Source organism: Miniopterus schreibersii (assembly GCF_964146895.1).
Source record: "Miniopterus schreibersii genome assembly, chromosome: 14".
NCBI lineage: Eukaryota > Metazoa > Chordata > Mammalia > Chiroptera > Miniopteridae > Miniopterus > Miniopterus schreibersii.
In genome coordinates, this window is record NC_138114.1 from 8,567,161 (window position 1) to 8,587,971 (window position 20,811).

At 42.5% G+C, this 20,811-nt stretch overlaps 1 protein-coding gene across 1 annotated transcript; it reads left to right on the forward strand.

The window, feature by feature from the left end:
- On the forward strand, positions 1 to 19,385 carry ZNF239 (zinc finger protein 239). Its single transcript, XM_081157431.1, has 3 exons — positions 1 to 56; positions 777 to 827; positions 17,474 to 19,385. Exon 3 carries the CDS (start codon positions 17,569 to 17,571, stop codon positions 18,952 to 18,954), a length of 1,386 nt encoding a protein of 461 aa, XP_081013557.1. The 5' UTR covers positions 1 to 56; positions 777 to 827; positions 17,474 to 17,568; the 3' UTR covers positions 18,955 to 19,385.
- The last annotated feature ends 1,426 nt before the right edge of the window (positions 19,386 to 20,811 follow it).

The following is a 20,811-nucleotide window of genomic DNA, read 5'->3' on the forward strand; positions in this document are numbered from 1 at the left end:
GAGACGCGGGTCACAGTCGGAACCCTGCGCTTGCGGGCAGTGGATTCACGTGGGAGGTGAGCTGCCTCTGGCTGCTGGCGCCTCCCACGGGGAGGCATCGGGCAGTGGGGATGTGGGAGCACGCGGGGAGGCGCCGGGCCTCGGGGACCCGAAAGTCTGGCTGGGCGGCTGTGGGCGGGCGCGCGACCTGGGACGTGCAGTCTGAGGCTGCACGAGCTTCCCGGCGCTGCGACCGCCGCTGTGGCCCCGAGCCGCCCCGAGCCTGAGCCCCGGCCTCAGCGGGTCTGGGGGCGTCGTAGTTGCCTTTTCCGCGCAGGTGACTGGCCTTGTGTCAAGGAGCTTCAGGGTGGACGTTAGGCAGCCGAGAGGGGCTCCTGTGAGGGACCCAGGGTTCTGTCCTCTCTAAAAGGTTGCATCTGAGCCCCTGCACCCCAGGCATGAGTCAGGTCGAGGAAGGCGTCGCAGGCAACCAAAATCCATCCCGAGAGGCGACACATCCAACCCGAGAGCTCCTACTGCTCCAGTTACAACTTGAGGGCCGAAAACGGACACGTCTTGGCGCTGCGCGGTGCCGCGGAATGTGCCCTGAGGGGAGGGGGCTCTGCCTGTCTGACCCAAGCCCCTGGGGAGAGGGGAGGGAGGTGTGGGGAGCGGGAGGGCAGCGCAGGAGAGGGTCTCCCACAGTGCAGGAGCTGAGGGACTTTTCCCCACTGTCTTGTGCACTGACTAGTCCTGCAAGGCGGACTTGATTTTCATGGCTTTTTCTTTCTTGCTAGCTCTAGCTTTCCAGAACTCTGTCCGGACGGGAGGGAACGACCAAGGTCCAGGTGAGTTGGGTTTCTTCTCTGAAAATGCTGTCTCCTGAGAATGTAAGTAGCCTTTCTTTCTTGGGACAGAGGAAGGACATCAGCAGTAAGTGGCTATCCGAGGTCAGGTCCTGTCTGTTTGGTGTCGTTTTTCACTTTGTTGTCAGACTTCAGTGTGAGGCATATAGTATTTTATAAATATGGGTGTAGTAACATTAATATGCTAAGGCCATATAGCTATCAGATGACGTTGCCAGGGTCTGCACAGGTCTCTGCTGCCTTTAAATTATACATCAGTTTTCATTAAACTACCCTGCTTCCTGAACTTGGCCCACTCCCCAGAGCACTGGGCTCTGCGCTTTTATTGAAGCACAGCATCTTGGCTGGTCCTGTCTGTCAAAACCTGCCTTTTCCTGCTAGACATTTCGCTCTCACTGAAAGTCGTTCAGAGCTGTTACATGTTCAATCTGGTGATAAGTGGTCTCAGGAAAACCAACTCACTCCCAGAAATACTCGTCAACCAAGCTGTATATTAGAATTATTTTTAAGAATTAAGGTTCCTAGGCCCCGCCACCACCAAACCTACTAAAAAAAAGAATTTCACTCTTTTTTTTTTTTTAATCTCATCGATCTTTGTACATCCACAGATTTGTTGCATTTATTCCAGCTCCCTCAGAATTAGAGCTCTCCTCTGGAAAAGTGACGGCACCAAGGCAGAGAGGGGGCTGGCTGACCCCTTCCATTGAAAACATTCTCTGATCCTAAGTCCCAATCTTGAGGTCAGATATTTCTCTACTTGCTTGATGTGAGCATTTGTGAGGTGGGTAAAATGTTCACCTTTTATGCTCTGATTGCTTTGTTCTCTTTACATAGACAAATGATTTCTCATTTGTCTCTATAAAACCATTTCTGGAAAGTTACCCCAAGATCGCCACTTAGAATCAGAGAATGTTTTCAATGGAAGGGGTCAGCCAGCCCCCTCTCTGCCTTGGTGCCATCACTTTTACAGAGGAGAGCTCTAATTCTGAGGGAGCTGGAAAGAAGCACCATGTCCTTTGTTGCAGAGCCAGAAGTAAACCTCATGTTTTCTAACACCAGGTTGTTTCTTCTCTGTAACTAAACAGGACATCACACCAGAAATCATTTTAACAAAATATCAGGCTGGATTTTAAGGAAAAAAATAATTGGTTCTTAACCAAAACCATCTTTTTGTTTGACGAATGTAGTCCTCACATACACAGGAAGAGACTGAACTCCTATAAAAATTGCTTTGTTTAGAGAACAGTAAACTGCCTCAAGGTACTGACAGTGCCATCGCTGTGCCTTGACAAGTAATTGAGGACTTCAAGGGAGGTTAGCATGAGCAGTAACACCCTGTGCTCTCTGTATTTTCCTTCCTTTTCTACCTGTTTCCAAGTGGAGGTTATTTTTTCACTGCCAATGAAGTTGTAGATTGCTAATATAAAATTTTGAGATTCTGGTATATATTAATAACTGTTTGAAAGAAAGAACTTCATCACACCAATACTTGATGAGTGTTTTTATTTACCAGACATTATCCTTGAGTCTGCTGAAAGGCAGCAGTTTCAGTTTAACCATCCCTTCCTCTGTACCTTGGGTAAGTCACTTCACCATTATGAACCTTCGTTTTCTCATCTGAAAATGAGAGTGCTGAGTTTGATGATCTCGAGGTTTTCTTTTACTTGGAGCATTTGATTATCCTTTTAAATTGAATGTGAATTTGTAACTACCATTTAAATTCTGAATCAGTTGTGCTAGTTGCTGAGAATCTTATAGCCAATTTGGGAGACAGATTTAATAGCTATAGTAGAGGTATGTGAAAGATTCTGTGAGCTGTTGGAGGAGGAGGAGGCATCTATCTAACTCATCCTCATGCTTCAGGAAATAGGTTGTTGATTGCCCTGAAACTGAAAGGAGTTCCAAAATGGATGAGAGAAGTGTAAGTCAGGGCAGAAGCAATGTGGGAAGGGCTATTCTAGAGTATGATGCCGTGATGACTACAGGTAATCCAGTGTGACTACCGCTCCTGTCCACCTCCTGCCTTGTGCATTTCTCTCCTGCCCCCTGCAAAGTAAATTGTCAGACCCAGCAAGAAAGGGCTTTGGAAAGGAAGTTGAAAGCCACATGATGTATGTAGTTTGGAGGAGTTTGACATTTGTTGGTAGGAGGTGGGTGGTGGGAGGAACAGGAAACTACTGGTACCAGGACTTGACCTTCCACCTTGGCCCTCAGGATACTGAGTCCACTTTCCCAGAGTAAGCATGAGTCCTGCCTTGGGGTGACTCATACACTCCACTGATACCAGGGGAGACTCTTCATTACTCAGGGTCTTTTAGTCCCAACTTTGTCTTGCTTTAACAGGACCACTATTTTCTTTCTCTTTTTCCTTTCCCCTGTCACACTGATTCCTTTCATTTGGTCCACTGTCATACCATTTCTCATCTTCAAATTTTCAAGCTACTACAAAGTTTATAGTCCATCAGCATAACCTTTTCATTCTCAGCACAGAATTCTCCCCACTACTTCATCTGGGATTTTTTAAAATTACTAAACCTATTGAAAAATGGCAAAATTTGTATTTGAAGACTTGGTAAGGAGTTATTGTGGTTTAGGTAAGAAATGAAGGCCTTACCTAGGACCGTGGCAATAGGAATAAAGAAGAGATAACACATCGGACAGAGATTTAGGAGACAGCATTGAAAAGATCTGAAGTTATCTGAATATTGTTGAGGTAGGAAAGGTGTCTTAGACAATCCAGACAACAGGATAGAAGATGGATAAAATATAAAAGGGAGAAAGATAATTGATGGACGAATCTCAGAGGGGAAGAAAGGATTTGATCTGAAATGCATGGGAAGAGGTTAGCCTTGGACAGAAAGACACCTTTTTTCTCTGAGGTCAAGAAGATGTCTGGTTGAGAGGAGTGGCTAATACTGCTTGATATTTGCCTGGCCCTGTTGTACTAAAGGGTACATTCATGTCACTCTTGGACAACAACCTCCACTTCCACTTCTTTGTCCCACCTTTGCGCAGGGGCTTGCAGGCTTCTCTAGCCCAATCTCATCCCTCTTTCTTAGCCCCAATGGAGACCTGTGACCTTGGAGAGAAACTGCCACTTGCCTCATTAGCACCTTCTCCACTGGTGACTAATAGAGTATAGTGAAGTCATTTTGGGGGTGGGTGGGTGGGGAAGGCTGGTCGTCCTCAGTTTCCTGAGGAAGGAGTAGGTGGTGCCCCTTCAGCCTCGCGGCTAAGATGTGAGCCCTTCTGAAGGCCCCGGGCGCTTCCCTAGCGCAGAGTTGCGTTGCTCCTGTGGCCTTCACTGGGCTCTCGGTCGTTTCGTGTATATTCCGTCCTCTGCTTTTCAGCATGTGGCCCGTAGACGGGTGGCAGCCGGCAAACAGCTTGTTGCCAGTATACAAAGACTTAAGTGTTGCCGGTGGAAACCGGATTCTTTCACAGAGTCGCAGGAGATGCATTTCGGGGACTTGAGCATAGTGGTAACATTTATTGGAGCAAAACAAAGGGCCGCCCCCAGCTGCCCGATGTCTTATTCACAACCGGGTCCACCTGCTGCAGAAGCAGCCCTGGGCCACCATGAGGATCAAGACGCAGAGCTGCGCCGCCTGCACCCCGGGCTCCACCGCGCGGCGGCTTCGCTCCTGGCGGCACCTGCCTGCGTCTCGTACCCAAATGCACACCCGCAGCGAGGCCGGCCCTGGCCACAGCCCAGCGCTGCTCTTCAGCTCGCAGGGCTGCTAAAAGCGGAGAGAACGTTCCAGCACAAACGAACAAAGCTCTGGCCTTTAAGCTTCCCCTGTATTTCCTCGGGTTTGGGAGAGAATAGGTGAGCTTTCAAACTAACCAATCATCTTCCTAGTTCTTTAGGGGCTTGTAGTGGGCCCGCCCCCTAACCAGTTCCTTTCCTGGATCTTCCGGGGTTCCATGCCCTTATCCTATCTGGTCTTTTTCCTGGACTAGTCACCTCCCCTTTATGTTTGCCATATTGGCTTTTACTGCACATGCCTCAGAGAAGGCTCTCCCCCTGCGCCATCTTGGCTTCGACTGCGCATGCCTCACTAGAAGGCGCTCCCCCTGCGCCATCTTGGCTTCCACTGCGCATGCCTCAGTAGAAGGCGCTCCCCTGCGCCATCTTGGCTTCCACTGCGCATGCCTCAGTAGAAGGCACTCCCCTGCGCCATCTTGGCTTCCACTACGCATGCCTCACTAGAAGGTGCTCCCCCTGCGCCATCTTGGCTTCCACTGCGCATGCCTCACTAGAAGGTGCTCCCCCTGCGCCATCTTGGCTTCTGGGCAGGCCCAGTTTCTCCCTGCCCCTGGTAGTGTGGGGAGTGACTGGCTGCTCCCTGGGGGGTTGGCAAGCCGGGCCTTCCTCCTGCTCAGGGTGAGAAAGGGATGCCGATCCCCTGGGTGGGGCAACGCAGCTTTCCCCTTGAGTGTCTGGAGCTGTTGCTTCCTAGTCCGTCAGACTCGGCCAGTTTAGCGCCCTTCTCTTGTCAATAACTAGCTGCCTACGCTAGCGTAAGATTGTTGGAAGCTTGTATCTGTTAAATCTAGTAATTTTAAAAATTGGTGTTGGTATTTCATGTCTTTTTATTGTATTTTACGAAACTATTGGTCTGTGACACATTAGAAATTTTTTAAAAGAAAGTGGTCCTGCACCAGAGGCGGCTTGAAAAGGGTCGGTCCGTGGGAGGCCCCTGCGGAGCCCGGCTCCCCGCAGAGGTGACCGTGCGTTAGCGCCTCGGAGGCGCGGGGCCCTGGCCAGGCCGAAGGACCGGCCGAGGGCGAACCAGGCCGCCTCTCTGTTCTTAGGGGACTTCTGTTCTGATGGGAAGAGAGAGGCATTAAATAAGAAAGCAAATGAGTAAGAAACAGGTAAGACAGTAGTGCGCAGGGATTAAAACTGGGAGAAGTGATAGTTTGGGGCGTGTCTCGTATATTTGCCATAGACATCTTTGCCGCAAGCGTTTTCACACACAAGGTATTAGCCGTAAAGTGATTTTGCCATTAAAAAAAGAAATAGCCCTGATTTTGCTCAATGGTTAGATCATCCGCCAGCACACTAAAGGGTCCGTGGTTCATTCCCCCAAGGACACGGACCTCGGTTGCCGGTGGATCCCTGCTGGTCCAGATGAGAGCCGGAGGCAACCAATCCGTGTGTCCCTCACACCCATGTTTCTCTCTCTCTCTCCCTCCGCCCGTCTCTCTCTCCCTTTCTCCCTTACACTCTCTCTGAAAGCAGTGGAAAAAATATCCTCTGGTGAGGGTTTTTAAAATAATAAACAAATAAATAATAAAAAGATATAGCCTGGCCAGCGTGGCTCAATGGCTGAGCATTGACCTGTGATCTAGGAGATCAAGGTTCAATTCCCAGTCAGGGCACTTGCCGGTGTTGCCGCTGGATCCCCAGCAGGGGGCGGGCAGGAGGCAGCCGATCAACCACTGTCTCTCATCATTGATGTTTCTCTCTCTCTCCCTCTCCCTTCCTCTCTCTCTGAAATCAATAAAAACACTATTCTAAAGAAAGACAATCACAAAAAGTAAAAAAGGGACATTAAAAAAGGCATAAAATTTATATTATGAAATACAAAATATTCCGATACATTTTAAAGTATGTGTAGATTCATGGGAATACTGCTCAAATAACTGATTTTATTTTGTGGATTGTACCTTAGCACTTGTCTTTATTTTGTGAGAAACGTTTAACTCTGCACCCTCTACAAGAGACCCCTTGGCCTCTTCTCTTCCCCTTGTACTGTGTTTAAAAAAGAAATCATGGCCCTGGCCAGATAGCTCAGTTGGTTAGAACATCTCCCAATATGGTTGTGGGTTCAATCCCAGGTCAGGGCATATCTAGAAATCAACCAATGAATGCATAAATAAGTGGAACAACAAATCCCCCTCCTCCCTCCCTCCCTCCTTCCCTCCCTCTCTCTCAAAATCAGTTTTAAAAAAATAAGAAATAAACTCTTAGGGCCAATCATTGTCATCTGAAAGAAATGCTCCCTACTTTAAGTGCACCACCACATCTACTCATCACTATAGACCATTATGAGGACTAGCTAAGATGTATATATAATATAAAAATGGGAGTAACTGAGAATTTTGTCAGTGGAGAAGCAAAACCAATTAAGTCTCCCGAAGGTTGTTGCTTTGTCATGGAGAAATGAAACCAAACAAACCAAAAAAATCAACCAACCAGTTATTTTTTTTATGGCAGAATTGCCTTACAGCCAATGAGTTATGCTCGGATAATGTTTGCAATAAAAACGCTTGTGGCATCGATGCTACAGCAAAAGTACCTAGAACAGGTTTTTTGGGTGCCACTGTGGATGAGATGGTCAAGGAAATGCTTCTCAGAGGAGATGGCAGTTCATCTGAGACCTGAATAAGGAACCAGGCATGTGAAAGGTGTGAAAAAAGAACATTCTGGGGAAAGGACAATTTGCAAATTCCTTAAGTTGGGATATTTGATGTGGTCAGGGATCTGCCCCATAAGGGAGGAGTGACTCCAAGCTGGAGAATTGACAGGACCTCAGTCTGTAAAGCCTTGCAGGCCAGGATGAAGAGTTGATTTTACTCAATGTCCATTGAAAAGCCATTGGAGGTTGTCATGCCTAACGTGGTGTGTGTGTGTATGTGTGTGTGTGTGTTTAAAATATGTTTTTATTGATTTCAGAGAGAGGAAGGAGAGATAGAAACATCGATGAGAAACTGATCAGCTGCCTCCTGTATGCCCCCTACTGGGGATCCAGCCAGCAACTCTGAGCATAGTGCCCTGACCGTGAATAGAACGGGGGACCTCCTAGTGCACCAGACCACACCCAACCAACTGAGCTACACTGGCAGGCTCGTGTGTGTTTTTAAAGATCACCCTGCCCGCCCAGCCGGGCGTGGCTCAGCGGTTGAGCATCGACCTAAGATCCAGGAGACTGAATAGTGAAATGGCCCTGATATGGTTATTGAGTGTGAAATGAGACAGATCATTGGGACTACAGAGGTTAAAAAATGTAGGTTAAGAAGGTTAGGATGTTGGGTAAATTGTTCTCGTGTTTGTTGAAGTTGTCTGGATAATACTAGTAGAAATAGGGGTAGAAAGCACAACTCAGCAAGGACCATGAGATGACAATGACATGGAAAGATTAAGTAGCTGAATAGCTTGAGCTTAAGTGAGTTGTGGGCAGGAGAGGCAGGATTTGGAAGGAATTAGCAAAGTAGATGAGAAAGGAGTGAGTTTCCAATAAAACTTGATTTGGATCCCTCAGATCCCTGCACTGCAACTTCTTCTATACCCTTTTCACCTTTCCAGGTGCTCCCAACCTCACCTTCCTTCCAGGGCATTTGTGCAGATGGTTGTCAGTTAAGGAGAAATGTGCTTAATGTTTTAGGAACCAGGGACATTTGAGGATTTCTCTGTGGACTTGACTGTGGAGGAGTGGGGTCCCCTGGACCCTGCTCAGAGGAAGCTGCACTGACCTGTGATGCTGAACTACAGCCACTTGGTCTCAGTGGGTAAGAACATGACTTTGTTTCTTCAATTTTAAATAGTGATGGAGTCCCAGGAGTTGTGGTTCTGGAATCAGTTTCCAAATTTTATCTGGAACAAAAGGATGTTTCTGATTATTCTAAGGAGCTAAAGACCTTTACTTGGTAAGAATTGGGAAATGGTAGCTTTACTGAGTTGCTTGAGAAACCATACTTGGTCCATCCCTGATAAGCCAGAATTTGGAACTGATTTGCTTTCTGCACAGTTATACAACCCCTGTGTGTTTCCCAGATATGATATTTCAGTTGCAGCAAGTTGAAGATAATTATATAATGAAGAACAAACTCCAAAGGAATCAGTGAGGCATGGCAAATTACAAATCTAGGCTAATCCATGAAAAAGGAGTCCCTTCTTAAATGTTTCAGGAGTTCTCTTTGAAGTTCTCTGGTCTGTGGAGAAAGCTGAAGCTTCAAGGATAAATTCAACAAACTGATCTACCTGTATCTACTCACTTACTCTCCCTTCTACCTTTTCAGAAAGTTGCGGTCTTTCTCATTCACGCTGACCTTCTTATGGGTACTCATCTCCCACGTTTTCCCCACATTGGTATTGTACCATCTTTGCTTGGACTTTATTTTCATTAAAAATCCTCCTGTCCTGCAATATTTAGTTTCCTTCTTTTCTTACACATTCAGAGATTCATCCATCTCCCCTTCTGAATATAAGACAATATTGTGGTGAGACAAAATCCCATGTCCTTGAGATAGATAGGAGTATAATTGATACAGTTTTGCTCAAAAACCTTTTGACTGCTTGAAGCAAAGAGCCTTAAACATTTTTTTAAATTTATCTTTATTGTTGCAAGTATTACAAATGTCCCCTTTTTTACCCCATTGATACCCTCCACCCTGTACCCCTCCCCCCAGGCCTTCACCACACTATTGTCTGTATCCACGGGTTATGCATATATACATATAAGCTCTTAGGTTAATCTCTCCCCACCCACTCCCCCATCCCCACCTTCCCTCTGAGATCCTTCAGCCTGTTCCATGCTTCTGTGTCTCTGGATCTGTTTTGTTCATCAGTTTATTTTGTTCATTATATTCCACATATGAGTAAGATGATGTTATCCTTGTCTTTCTCTGACTGACATATTTCACTTAGCGTAATCCTTTCCAGGTCCCACCATGCTGTCTCAAAGGGTAAGCGATTCTTCGTTATAACAGCTGCATAGTATTCCATGGTATAAATGTCCGAGAAGATACTTGATATGATTTCAGTCTTCCTGAACTTGTAGAGACTTGTTTTTTGTGTCCTAACATGTGGTCTATCTTTGAGAATGTCCAGTGTACACTTAAGGAGAATGCATATTCTGCAGTACTGGGGGGAAATGTTCTGTAAATGTCAATGAAATCCATCTGATCTAGTGTGTCATTTAGAATCACTGTTTTCTTTTTGGTTTTGTGTCTGGAAGATCTATCCAATAAGATCAGTGGGGTGTTAAAGACCTCTACTATGACTGTATTGCTGTCAATATCTGCTTTAAAGTCCTCCAGAATTTTGTTTGTTTGTTTTTCAGCCTTTATGAGTCTTTTGTTCTGAGGTGGGTCTCTTGTAGACAGCATATATATTGGTCTTGTTTTCTTATCCATTCAGCTACCCTATGTCCTTTGATTGGAGCATTTAATCCATTTATATTTAAGGTTATTAATGATACGTATTTATCTATTGCCATTTTATTTCTTTATGCCTATGTTTCTCTTTCTATTTCAACTTCTAATTACAGCAGTCCCTTTAACATTTCTTGCAATGTTGGTTTGGTGGGGATAAGCTATTTTAGCCTTTTTTTTTCTGTCTGGAAAGCTCTTTATTTCACCATTTATTTTGAATGATAGCCTTGCTGGATAGAGTAGTCTTGGTTTCAGATCCTTGTTTTGCATTACCTGGAATACTTCATGCCATTCCCTTCTGGCCTGTAGAGTTTCTGATGAGAAATCAGCTGACAGCCTTATGGGAGCTCCTTTGTAGGTAACAGCTTGCTTTTCTCTTGCTGCCTTTAAGATTCTCTTCGTTCTGAATTTTTAGCATTTTACTTATGATGTGTCTGGGCATGGGCTTCTTTGGGTTCTTCTTGCTTGGGACTCTCTGTGCCTCCTGAACTTGTGTGACTTTTTCCTTCACCAGGTTAGGGAAGTTTTCTGCCATTATTTCTTCAGGCAGGTTCTCTAACCCTTGCTTACTTTCAGCCTCTTCTGGCATTCCTGTGATGCAAATATTGTTACATTTCATGCTGTCCCACAGCTCTCTTAGACTTTCCTCCTGTTTTTTGTTTTTACTTTTTGGATCTCTGAGTGATTTTTTTACCCTGTCTTCTAATTCACTAATCTGATACTCAGCTTCCTCTAATCTGCTATTTTTTCCTTCCAGTGTTAGTTCTATCATGTCATTCTTAATTTCATTCATAGTTTACTTTTTTTTCTCATGCTGTCGAGTATCCTTATGATCAGTATTCTGAACTCTATGTCTGATAGATTGCTTATCTCCATTTCACTTAGCTCTTCTTCTGGGGAATTCTTTTGTTCTTTCATATGGGGCTTGTTTTTTTGTCTCCCCATTTTGGCTGCCTGTTTGGCTACCTATGTATTAGGTAGATCTTCTAGGACTCTCAGTCTTTTGAACAGTCTCTGGTGCAGGCCAATGTCAAACACTGTTTGTGACTGCCCTTGAGTACCCTGTTTGAAGTGTTCTGCACTCCACAGCTTGTGGTTCCCTCTGCTGAGGCTGGGTGTGTTTGAACAGGACCAAAATATGCACCAGGGTCTGCTTTTCCAGTACCTGGGTCCAGAAGCAAATGAGGCAAAGACTCAAAGCACCCACAGGTTGATGGTTATCTGTTTCTTATTGAGCCTCAGGGTGTAGGAACTCCATGGGGGGGTGAGAGGTTTTCTAACAGGGTGGGGCAATGCCCCCCCCGCCGGCAAAAGCTGCTTGGAAGATAAATGTCTGCCTGAGAAAGATGTCCTTTGCAGTATGGGGGAATGACTCAGCACAGGGATCCAGATGGCCGCCCTCTGATCTGTATTCCCTCTGATCAGCACCCCTGGATTCTCCTCACACAGCTCTAGTCCATTCTGCCCTCCCTCCACCAGAGCCCAAGGTAAGTGGCTGCACATATGTGAAAAACTTTGTTCATTGGCCCTTTAAGAGGGTGCCTGCATTTCCAGCCATCTCTCCCTGGCAGACAAAACCCTGCTGCTTTTCACGGCCAGACGTTATGTGGACACCTTTCTCACTTCTGGTGCTCTGGGTTGGGGAGCCCAGTTTGGGGTTTAGACCCCAGAGTTTTCAGCTGAGCTATCCCTCTGAACCTTCAGCTGCTACCTATGGGAGCCCAGCCATCCCTCTCACACCTCCACTCTTCCTACAAGTCTCTGTGAGGTCTCCGCTTTACCTCCTTAGTAATGAGGGTGCTCTCCAGCTTGTCTTCAGTTACAGCTGATTATTCAGGATTTTTTCTTATATTTCTGTTGTATTCCAGTTTGATCCTATGAGAGTGTCAGTGTAGCTCCACTCAATCTGCCACCGTCTTGAAATCCCCCCAAGCCTTAAACATTTTTGATGAAATAATTCATTTTAGGTATCTACCCTAAGGAATTAATCAGTAACTCCGACTGAAATTTTTGAACACTCATTATAGGATTATTTAATATGTGAAAAAATTACTCACCAAATATATCAGATGGACTTGGTTATACAAATTATAGTGGATCATACAAGAGAAAAAGATGTGGCTATTAAAATATATACTGATAATTTTTTAATTTTTATTTTTATTGAATTTATTGGGGCAACATTGGTTAATAGAATTATATAGGTTTCAGGTGTACAGTTCTATAATATATCATCCATATAATGTATTGTGTGTTCACCGCCCCAAGTCAAGTGTCCTTCCATCACAATTTATTTCCCCTTTACCTTCTTCTACCTTCCCCCCCCCTCCTTTTCTTTCTGGCAGTCACCATACCATTCTCTGTCTATGAGTTTTTAGGTTGTGGTTTTTTTTGCTTACGCCCTTCACCTTTTTCACCCTGCCCTCCAATCCCCTCCCCTCCGACAGCTATCAGTCTGTTCTTTTTATCTATGACTCTGTTTCTGTTTTGTTTGTTAGTTTATTTTGTTCATTATATTGCACATATAAGTAAAATCATAGGGTATCTGTCTTTCACTGTCTGACTTATTTCACTCAGCAGGGAAGAAATATTTCTTACAGTCTTGTGAAAGAGGTATTAAGTAAACAGTATATTACTATAAATTGATAAATCTTGCAAAGGATTGACATTGCACTCTGAGAAAGGCATGGGGTGGGATGAGGGTGATGTGTTTAGTGTTGAGTTTCAGGGAAAGCCTGTGAAGTCACATTTAAACTGAGGTCCAAATCATTAATAGGCATTAAACAGGTTACTGTTTAGGGGAAGAATATTCCAGGCAGACAGATGTGCAAGGAAAGGCCTGAAACTTGGAGGAAGCAGTGAGGCTAGAATAGAGGGAGCACCTGGGAAAAACAGAATGGGAAGAGGTGGTGAGGAGGGCCTGGCTCATTTGTAGCATTGAAGCATTGGTAAAAAGTGTGGGTTCATGCTACATTCAGTGGGAAGCCAGTGGACCAACAGAGTGGTATGATGTGATTTACCCAGTACCACTAGAACTGCTCTGTAGAGAGTGGTTTACAGAGGGGCGAACATGAAGTAGGATGTGTGTCTCCAGTTTCAAGCTCTGCTCTTAGTTTTCCTTTTTAATTGATATAAAATTGAATAATATTTTATATGCAAGATTTTTTTTAAATCTCAAAAATTCAGAGAACACAAGTGTAATATGAAATGAAATCACCAATAATTGTTTATCCTGTTTTTTCTAGGTACTCCATATATATGTGGGTATATTACAAATATATTTGTTAAAATTTTATGAGATTATATTGTATATATTTTTCAACTAGCTATTTTGTGCAATATTGTAGAGATCTTTGTTATGTCACATTAACTCCCTGTAAAACAGGACCTTTCTTCTCAATGTCATCATTTTCTTCCAATATTACATACTCATTCTTAGTATTTTAAAAACTAATATTACAAGGTTTTATTGCTACTTATACAACCTACCATTAACACAGTCCTGCCCACTGATTTTCATACACCTATCACTCCTGCAGCCATTTCCAAGTATTGCGCAGCAAGAATGTTGGCAGTGTCCTTTGACCATTTAATAATTTTGACTGTTCCAAACTACACTGTTTTACTTTTATTATTTTTTCCTTTTCCTTTTTGCCATTACTTTTAAACTTTGTAAACAAAGTAATACATTCACCTAGGTAAAGCAAATTGTATGGGAAGGCTTATAATAAAAACCAGTCTCCCTGCTCTGCTGCTCCTCATGCCACATGGTGTGGCTTCTTAGAGCCACTCAGTTTTAATCCTTTAAGTTGTTTCTTGTTGTATTTGCCTTTTTATTTCCAAGTTATATGCTTATGCAGCTACTACTTTTTTAAAAAGGAAGCATTAAAAGGTGCACAAATGTCACTTGTCAGTTATACCTAAATAAAGCTTTTTAAAAAGTAGAACAAGGATATTAGAGAAAGGTGGGAAATAAATTATGCATGAGTAGCAAAGAAAAGTAAAATTTCCAAGTATACTAAATGTTTTTAAATTATTAAAGTTATACTGTAAAAATAAAAAATAAGATGCACAGTGAAAACTTGTCTTTCATGTCCCCAGCTCCACTCTACCCAAGTTCTTCTGGTCAATTGTTATCACAGACCATCTGCAATGAGTAAATCTTGTGTAAATATCACTTCACAGCTGTGCCTGGAAATCAGAAGAAGGAAACCCCCAAACTGAAATGCTGAGTGCATACATTTGTGATTTTGATAGGTAATTATCAAAATGTCCTTGTTGGCTGGTTGGGGGGTGATACCAATTTACACTCACAAGCTTGAAGACACACTCTTCAGGCTTTAGGGTCTTGCCAGTGTAACAGGTAGAAATTGGACCCTCAGTATAGTTTTAATTTGAATTTATTATGTTATGATATACTGCTATTTTTCAATTTAATATTTGATATTTTCTAATATCAAATATTAGACTTCCTTAAAAGGATGAAGATTTAGGGGTTTTTAGGGGTTTCTTTGTTTGTTTGTTTTTTTACTTAACCCTCACCAAAGATATGTTTATTGATTTTAGAGAGAGGGGAAGGGAGGGAGAAAGAGAAACATCAATCAGTTGCCTCCCCTGAGTGCCCTGATACCGCTACCTAGGTAGTGCCCTGACCAGGAATTGAATCTGCATCCTTTCAGTATATAGAATGACATTCCAACCAACTGAGCCACGCTGGCCAGGGCAAAGATTTAGCTTTTACATTACTTTCCCAACATGCTTATTTTCGCAAGAATTTATCAGTCGCATGAGTGATTAGTGCTTACATTGCTTTGACTTCATAATTCTTATTTCCTGCAGAGTCAAGTAGTATATACTATACTATGATTACAGTTCCTTTTTTTTCTTTCTTAAAGCTAATACTTGTTTTTTTTTAAATATATTTTACTGGGGGGGCTCCATTCTGTTTTATAAGGTTTGGGTTAATTTAGTTAATTATTATTATTTATGTATCAACAATTGACTTCAACTTAATTTTCTGTTTTATTGACTTCTTTGCTCATTGCTATTTCTTGTTTCATGAAGTAATTTTATTTATTTATTTTTTTTGGAGAGGGAGGAAGATGCATTGATCAGTTGCTTCCCAAATGGGCCAAACCAAAACCTAGGTATGTGCCCTTGACCGGGAATCAGACCCGCAGCCTTCTGGTGCACAAGATGATGCTCCAACCCACTGAGCCACACCAGCCAGGGCTCGTGAAATAATTTTTAAAACTTTTTTGCTATCGTATGTTTCTGAGTGATTATTTCAGTAGTAGTTTAAATCCTTTCTTGTCTGCAAAAGTGTCTATCTATTCCTCCCACTGAAATGGTTGATTAGAATAGAATACTAATTTCACAAACACTTTTCCTCCAAAATTAGAAGATATTTTTCAATTATCTTCAGGTGTCCACTATTGCTGATTAATAATTCAATGTCATTATAATTCTCATTTATGTGCATATAACCTAGCTTTTCTGTCTGGATGCTTTTAGCATTTTCTGGGATTTCTTTTTTCCTTGAAGTCCTGAGATATCATATACCATTTTTAGCATTCAGTGGGCCCTAAATCTTGAGTTCTAAGAAGCATTTTGTTTGTTTTTTGTTATTTCATGATTGTTTCTTTCCCTTCATTCTATCTACTATATTCATAGAACTCCTACAAGATGGGTGTTTACTTTAATCTTTCCATTTGTCCTTTTATTCTGCATTCTAGATGAACCCCTCAATTTTCCATCTTAGCCGTGTATTCGTTGTGCTATTTAGCCCATCTAGATTGCAGGCCTTAGACTCAGACTGCCTGACACTTGGCTACTTAACCATTACAACCTTGGTTTCCTTGTTTGTAGAATGGGCGTCCTATTAGTTTTCTCACATAAGATTGTGCAGCTAGTGCCTGAATGCTTCAAAGGGGTATAGTAGATCTTATATTTCAATCCTTTTATCAATTTAAAGGAATTCTGATTATTTTTCATAGCAATATGTTTATATCTTATTATGTTGTTTATCCATATGTGATACCCTCTCAGACTTCTCTGGGATTTTAATTATGTACCTTTTTTAAAAAATTTTATTTTATAATTATGTACCTTATAAATTCTGTTTCCTCCATCCACTATTTCTTGAGTTTGTGCAACTCTTTATGGAAATTAGTTTCTGCTTTTTTTGTCTGCTTACATTTTTTTATTGTCTCAGAAGTTCTAGACCCATGTATCTCACTTCCGACTGAACAGTAAGAAGATTCCACCAGCACCACAAATTAAACATTAGAGTTGTCATCTGTCCTCCTTCTCCACTCCAGCTTTTTCCTTTTGCATTCTCTGTCTCAGTACATAGTACCCCTAAACCTAGTCAGTCAAGCAAGGAACTTGGGGGTCATGCTTGGTGCCTCCTTTCCCTTCTAGTTGGTTATCACGTGACTTAGAATGTCTCTCTCCCACTCTCCATAACCATCATCCTTACAACTTTTCTTCTAATTTGCTACAGTAGATTTCACTCTACCTAAAGTCTTGCTCAAGTCAATTGTTTCATTCCCAATTGAAATCCTTAATAACTTTAAATCCCTAAGGGTTTTAGCCCTAAGTCCTTAGTAGTGCACACCAAGCTCTTTGTTCTGGCTCCTGCCTTCCTCTCCAAGGCGTACTTTTTACCACTGTTGCCTGCTTTATGTTCTTCACAAGAAGCTCTTTATAGTTTTCCTGAACATGTCATATTTTCTCTCCATCTCCCACTTTTTTGTTTTCCTTAAATTTGACCGAGGTTTGGGTTGAATGCCCTTACTCTGTGCTCCCATGCCTGGTTGTGCCTGCATCTACTGTTGCACTGATATGGTGTCACCATCGTTGATATATTTGTCTGTCTTCCCAGTAGGCTTTAGCTTGTTAAGTAAAAAGATTTTTCCTTCTTTCTTGTATCCCCAGCATCTCTTTAAGTGGGTTACCAATTAAATGCAAATTTACTTAAAATAAAATGAAGTAAAATGAAATGAAATGTAATTTGTGGCAAGGATTTGGGATTCTTAGACTTCTGCAGAGTTAGAGGAGGAATACTTTTATTGGCTGTGCTTAAAAGCACAGACAAGATTTCTGTCTTGCCCGGCCAGGCGTGGCTCAGCGGTTGAGCGTCGAACTAGGATCCAGGCGATCAGGGTTCGATTCCCGGTCAGGGCATATGCCAGGGTTGTGGTCTCGATCAATGACTCTCTCATCATTGATGTTTCTATCTCTCTCTCTCCCTCTCCTTTCCTCTCTCTGAAATCAATAAAGATATATTTAAAAAAAAAAAAAAAGATTTCCGTCTTGTGTACAAAGCCTTCTCTCTGACATTAACCCAAAGGACAAGATTGACCTTTTTCCTGGTTACTAAGTCTTCTGGTCTTAGGCACTCTAGCTCTGAAATCTTGAAATCTATCCTTTGTTTTTATCACTGAATTTTCTTTGTTCCCTAGGAGACTTGAATGAAAATTCTTTGGAGAATCTTCAAGAGAAAGAACTTAGGGATCTATTACATGAAGAGCTTTTCTGCTGGCTAACTTGGGAAGAGATGGCCAGTACCGTAACTGGGAGTCAGGATTACATTGCCAATCTTCAAGGAGAAGTGTACAGGGGCCCTCAACTAGATCTTTCCCCTGGTCAAAAGTGGGGAGAAGCACCTTCTCACATTTCCAGAAACAAGAGCAGTGGTGTGACCCTTCAAAGTGATGATTTCAAAAACATGGAAAGTGAAGAATATTTGTCTTTGAAAGTTCCGAGCCAAATTGCCACACAGGTCTCCTCAGGGATATTTTGTAAGAATGAGCCCCAGGATCCTCAGGAAAGCAAAAGCCTGTTTGTAACTGGAGAAAGCACTGAGAGAAAAGTGTTAGGAGGGAAAAGTCCTCCCATAGACCACTGTTCAGAGACCCTTCATATTAAACTTGTGTCTGATGTAATAGAACTGGTCTCACCATTGTTCAGTGGTGAAGCAATTTGCCAGAATAGCCAACTGAAAGAATCCTTGGATCCCTTTGACTGTAACCGTAACAACATTTATGGTTGGAAATCACGGGTGATCAGTCATCAGAGAGCTCATACAGAAGAGCATCCCTGTAACCATTATGATTGTGGCAAAATACCTAATACCAGCTCAAACAGTCATCCACGTGAGAAAATACACACTGCAGAGAAACAATACCGATGCAGTTGGTGTAGTAAGGACTTCAGTGAGAGCTCAGAGCTACTACTTCATCAGAGAGACCACAAAGAAGAAAAGCCCTACAAATGTGAGCAGTGTGGGAAGGGCTTCGCAAGGAGCTCGAGTCTCCTCATCCATCAAGCTATCCACACTGATGAGAAACCTTATAAGTGTGACAAGTGTGGGAAGGGCTTCACAAGGAGTTCAAGTCTGCTCATTCATCACGCAGTCCATACAGGAGAGAAACCTTATAAATGTGACAAGTGTGGGAAGGGCTTTAGTCAGAGCTCCAAACTGCACATCCACCAGAGAGTGCACACTGGCGAGAAGCCCTATGAGTGTGGAGAGTGTGGAATGAGCTTCAGTCAGCGCTCTAACCTGCACATCCACCAGCGAGTCCACACAGGAGAGAGGCCCTACAAGTGTGGAGAGTGTGGGAAGGGCTTCAGTCAGAGTTCGAACCTTCACATTCACAGGTGCATACACACGGGGGAGAAGCCTTACCAGTGCTATGAGTGTGGGAAAGGCTTCAGCCAGAGCTCAGATCTCCGCATTCATCACAGAGTTCACACTGGGGAGAAGCCCTATCACTGCGGCAAGTGTGGGAAGGGATTTAGCCAGAGCTCCAAACTCCTCATCCACCAGAGAGTACATACAGGAGAAAAGCCCTATGAATGCAGCAAGTGTGGGAAGGGCTTCAGCCAGAGCTCCAACCTCCACATCCACCAGCGGGTTCACAGGAAAGATCCCTGTTAACAAGCTCTTTAATTATATGCTCGTACTCTGTAAAAGCTTAAATATTTTTAACATCATTCTTACCTTTATATTCGGTGAAGAAAGATAATGAGTTATTAAAATATGTTCCTTCACTGAAAATCATTCATTTAAAGTGTTTAAGTGCCAAGAACTTTGTTATGCTATACAATGAATTACTTGTTCTAGTTCCTTAGATGGGTAGAGTGAAAATACCTGTACACTGTAGTTCAGCCAGTGTTACTAGAACTATATACCCTACCCAACATTTATAACTGCAAGGACATTACATTTATCCAAGCACAACATGTTTCCCTTTGTTCTCACAGTCTCTGAGAAATGGGAACACTGATTTCTCTTCAAATCATGTGCCTTGTATTTGTCATATTTCTTTCCAGCCTGAGTAGCCCTGAATAAACTATAATTGTATAATATATTGGTTTTAAGCCAAGGAGTGTTTGGCTTAATCATGGACATATAATGGGCATGGAAATTTGTTGTATTTATTGCAAAAATGTACAACAGTCTATGGCCACACAACAAGAAGGTGGAGAAGAGCTCCTTGTGTAGTACAACCCATACACCATTTTAGGGGATGTTGAAACCCCCCTTCCCACAAAGCAGCAGCTCAGGAGCATGAATACTGTAGTTCTTTTCCATCAATGTGGCTAGCCTATTGAGGTTCTTCCAGATCTCACCACCTCATATGACTCACCCAAATTAAAGCTAAGTAGGTTACATACCATCTTGAAACATTTCAAATGAAATTGAAACATATTTAAGTAAATTCAGTTCTTCTCTCAACACTTTCATTTCCTTCATTTTCTTGATCACCTATGTTGTATACTAAGCAAAACAAATGAGTCAGGAGAGAAAGTTTCTGATATTTGTCCCTTCCGGCTTACCTTGTTTTAACATTTGATTTACCTCAAAAAAAAAGTTGTTTTTTGCAGCTTCTCTAGCCTCTTTAGACCTCACTATAGACATATTTATAAAATTATTTTTATATTTGGCTAAAAGTACTTCATATAAAAATAGCTATATAAAAATGTTTAAACCATATTTGGAGAACACCTTTGGGAAGAAAAGGCCTAAAATATTCATTATATCATGTATAATTAACTTGGGATGTGGGTGGGGTTGGCTGTGGAGCTAGGACACCTGAAAAAGCTAGGCATTCATCCTCTAGGAGTTAATAGAGGAAGCTCATGCAACAGTTCAGAGTGGAGAAGGGATTGTAAATACGTAACTAAATCAGAAGTTACTACTACAACGAGCTCTTAAATCAGCCCTGAATTTCTAAATGGTGGTTAATGACTCCTCAAGCAGTGCTCCAGAGGCTGCCCAGTGTTCCATGCCTTTTTCTCCAATGACTAGTATCCATATGTGAAAAATGTCAGGGGTAATATGGGTGCTTTACTTATTAGCCTGAGAAGGTGAGATTGTAACTGTTATATCTAGTCAAAGGTAACCTGACACAGTTAACTGGACAGAGAACAGGGAAGTTATACATTAATTTAGGGGAAGCATACCTAATCTCTAATAAGGAATGAAGGAGGGTGACAGATTAAGACATTTACCTTACTTCAAGAGGTAGTCCAGAATACCTGACTTCAGCCTAGAGCAGTCCAGATGGAATGATTAAAGTTATGACTGAGCTTTTATACCCAAGGTCTCAAGTGGGTATAAAATAGCCTATTTTTCCAGATTTCCTTTTATACATACCTGAAGTTATCAATGTCTTTAACTATGTTTGGTTTTTACTGTTCTCTTTTAAGCATTACCTTCCTTAATACAACTGAAATGTGATCCATGCTTGGGGAACATTTCACTGATTATGGGAAGGAAGTCTGGGGAAAC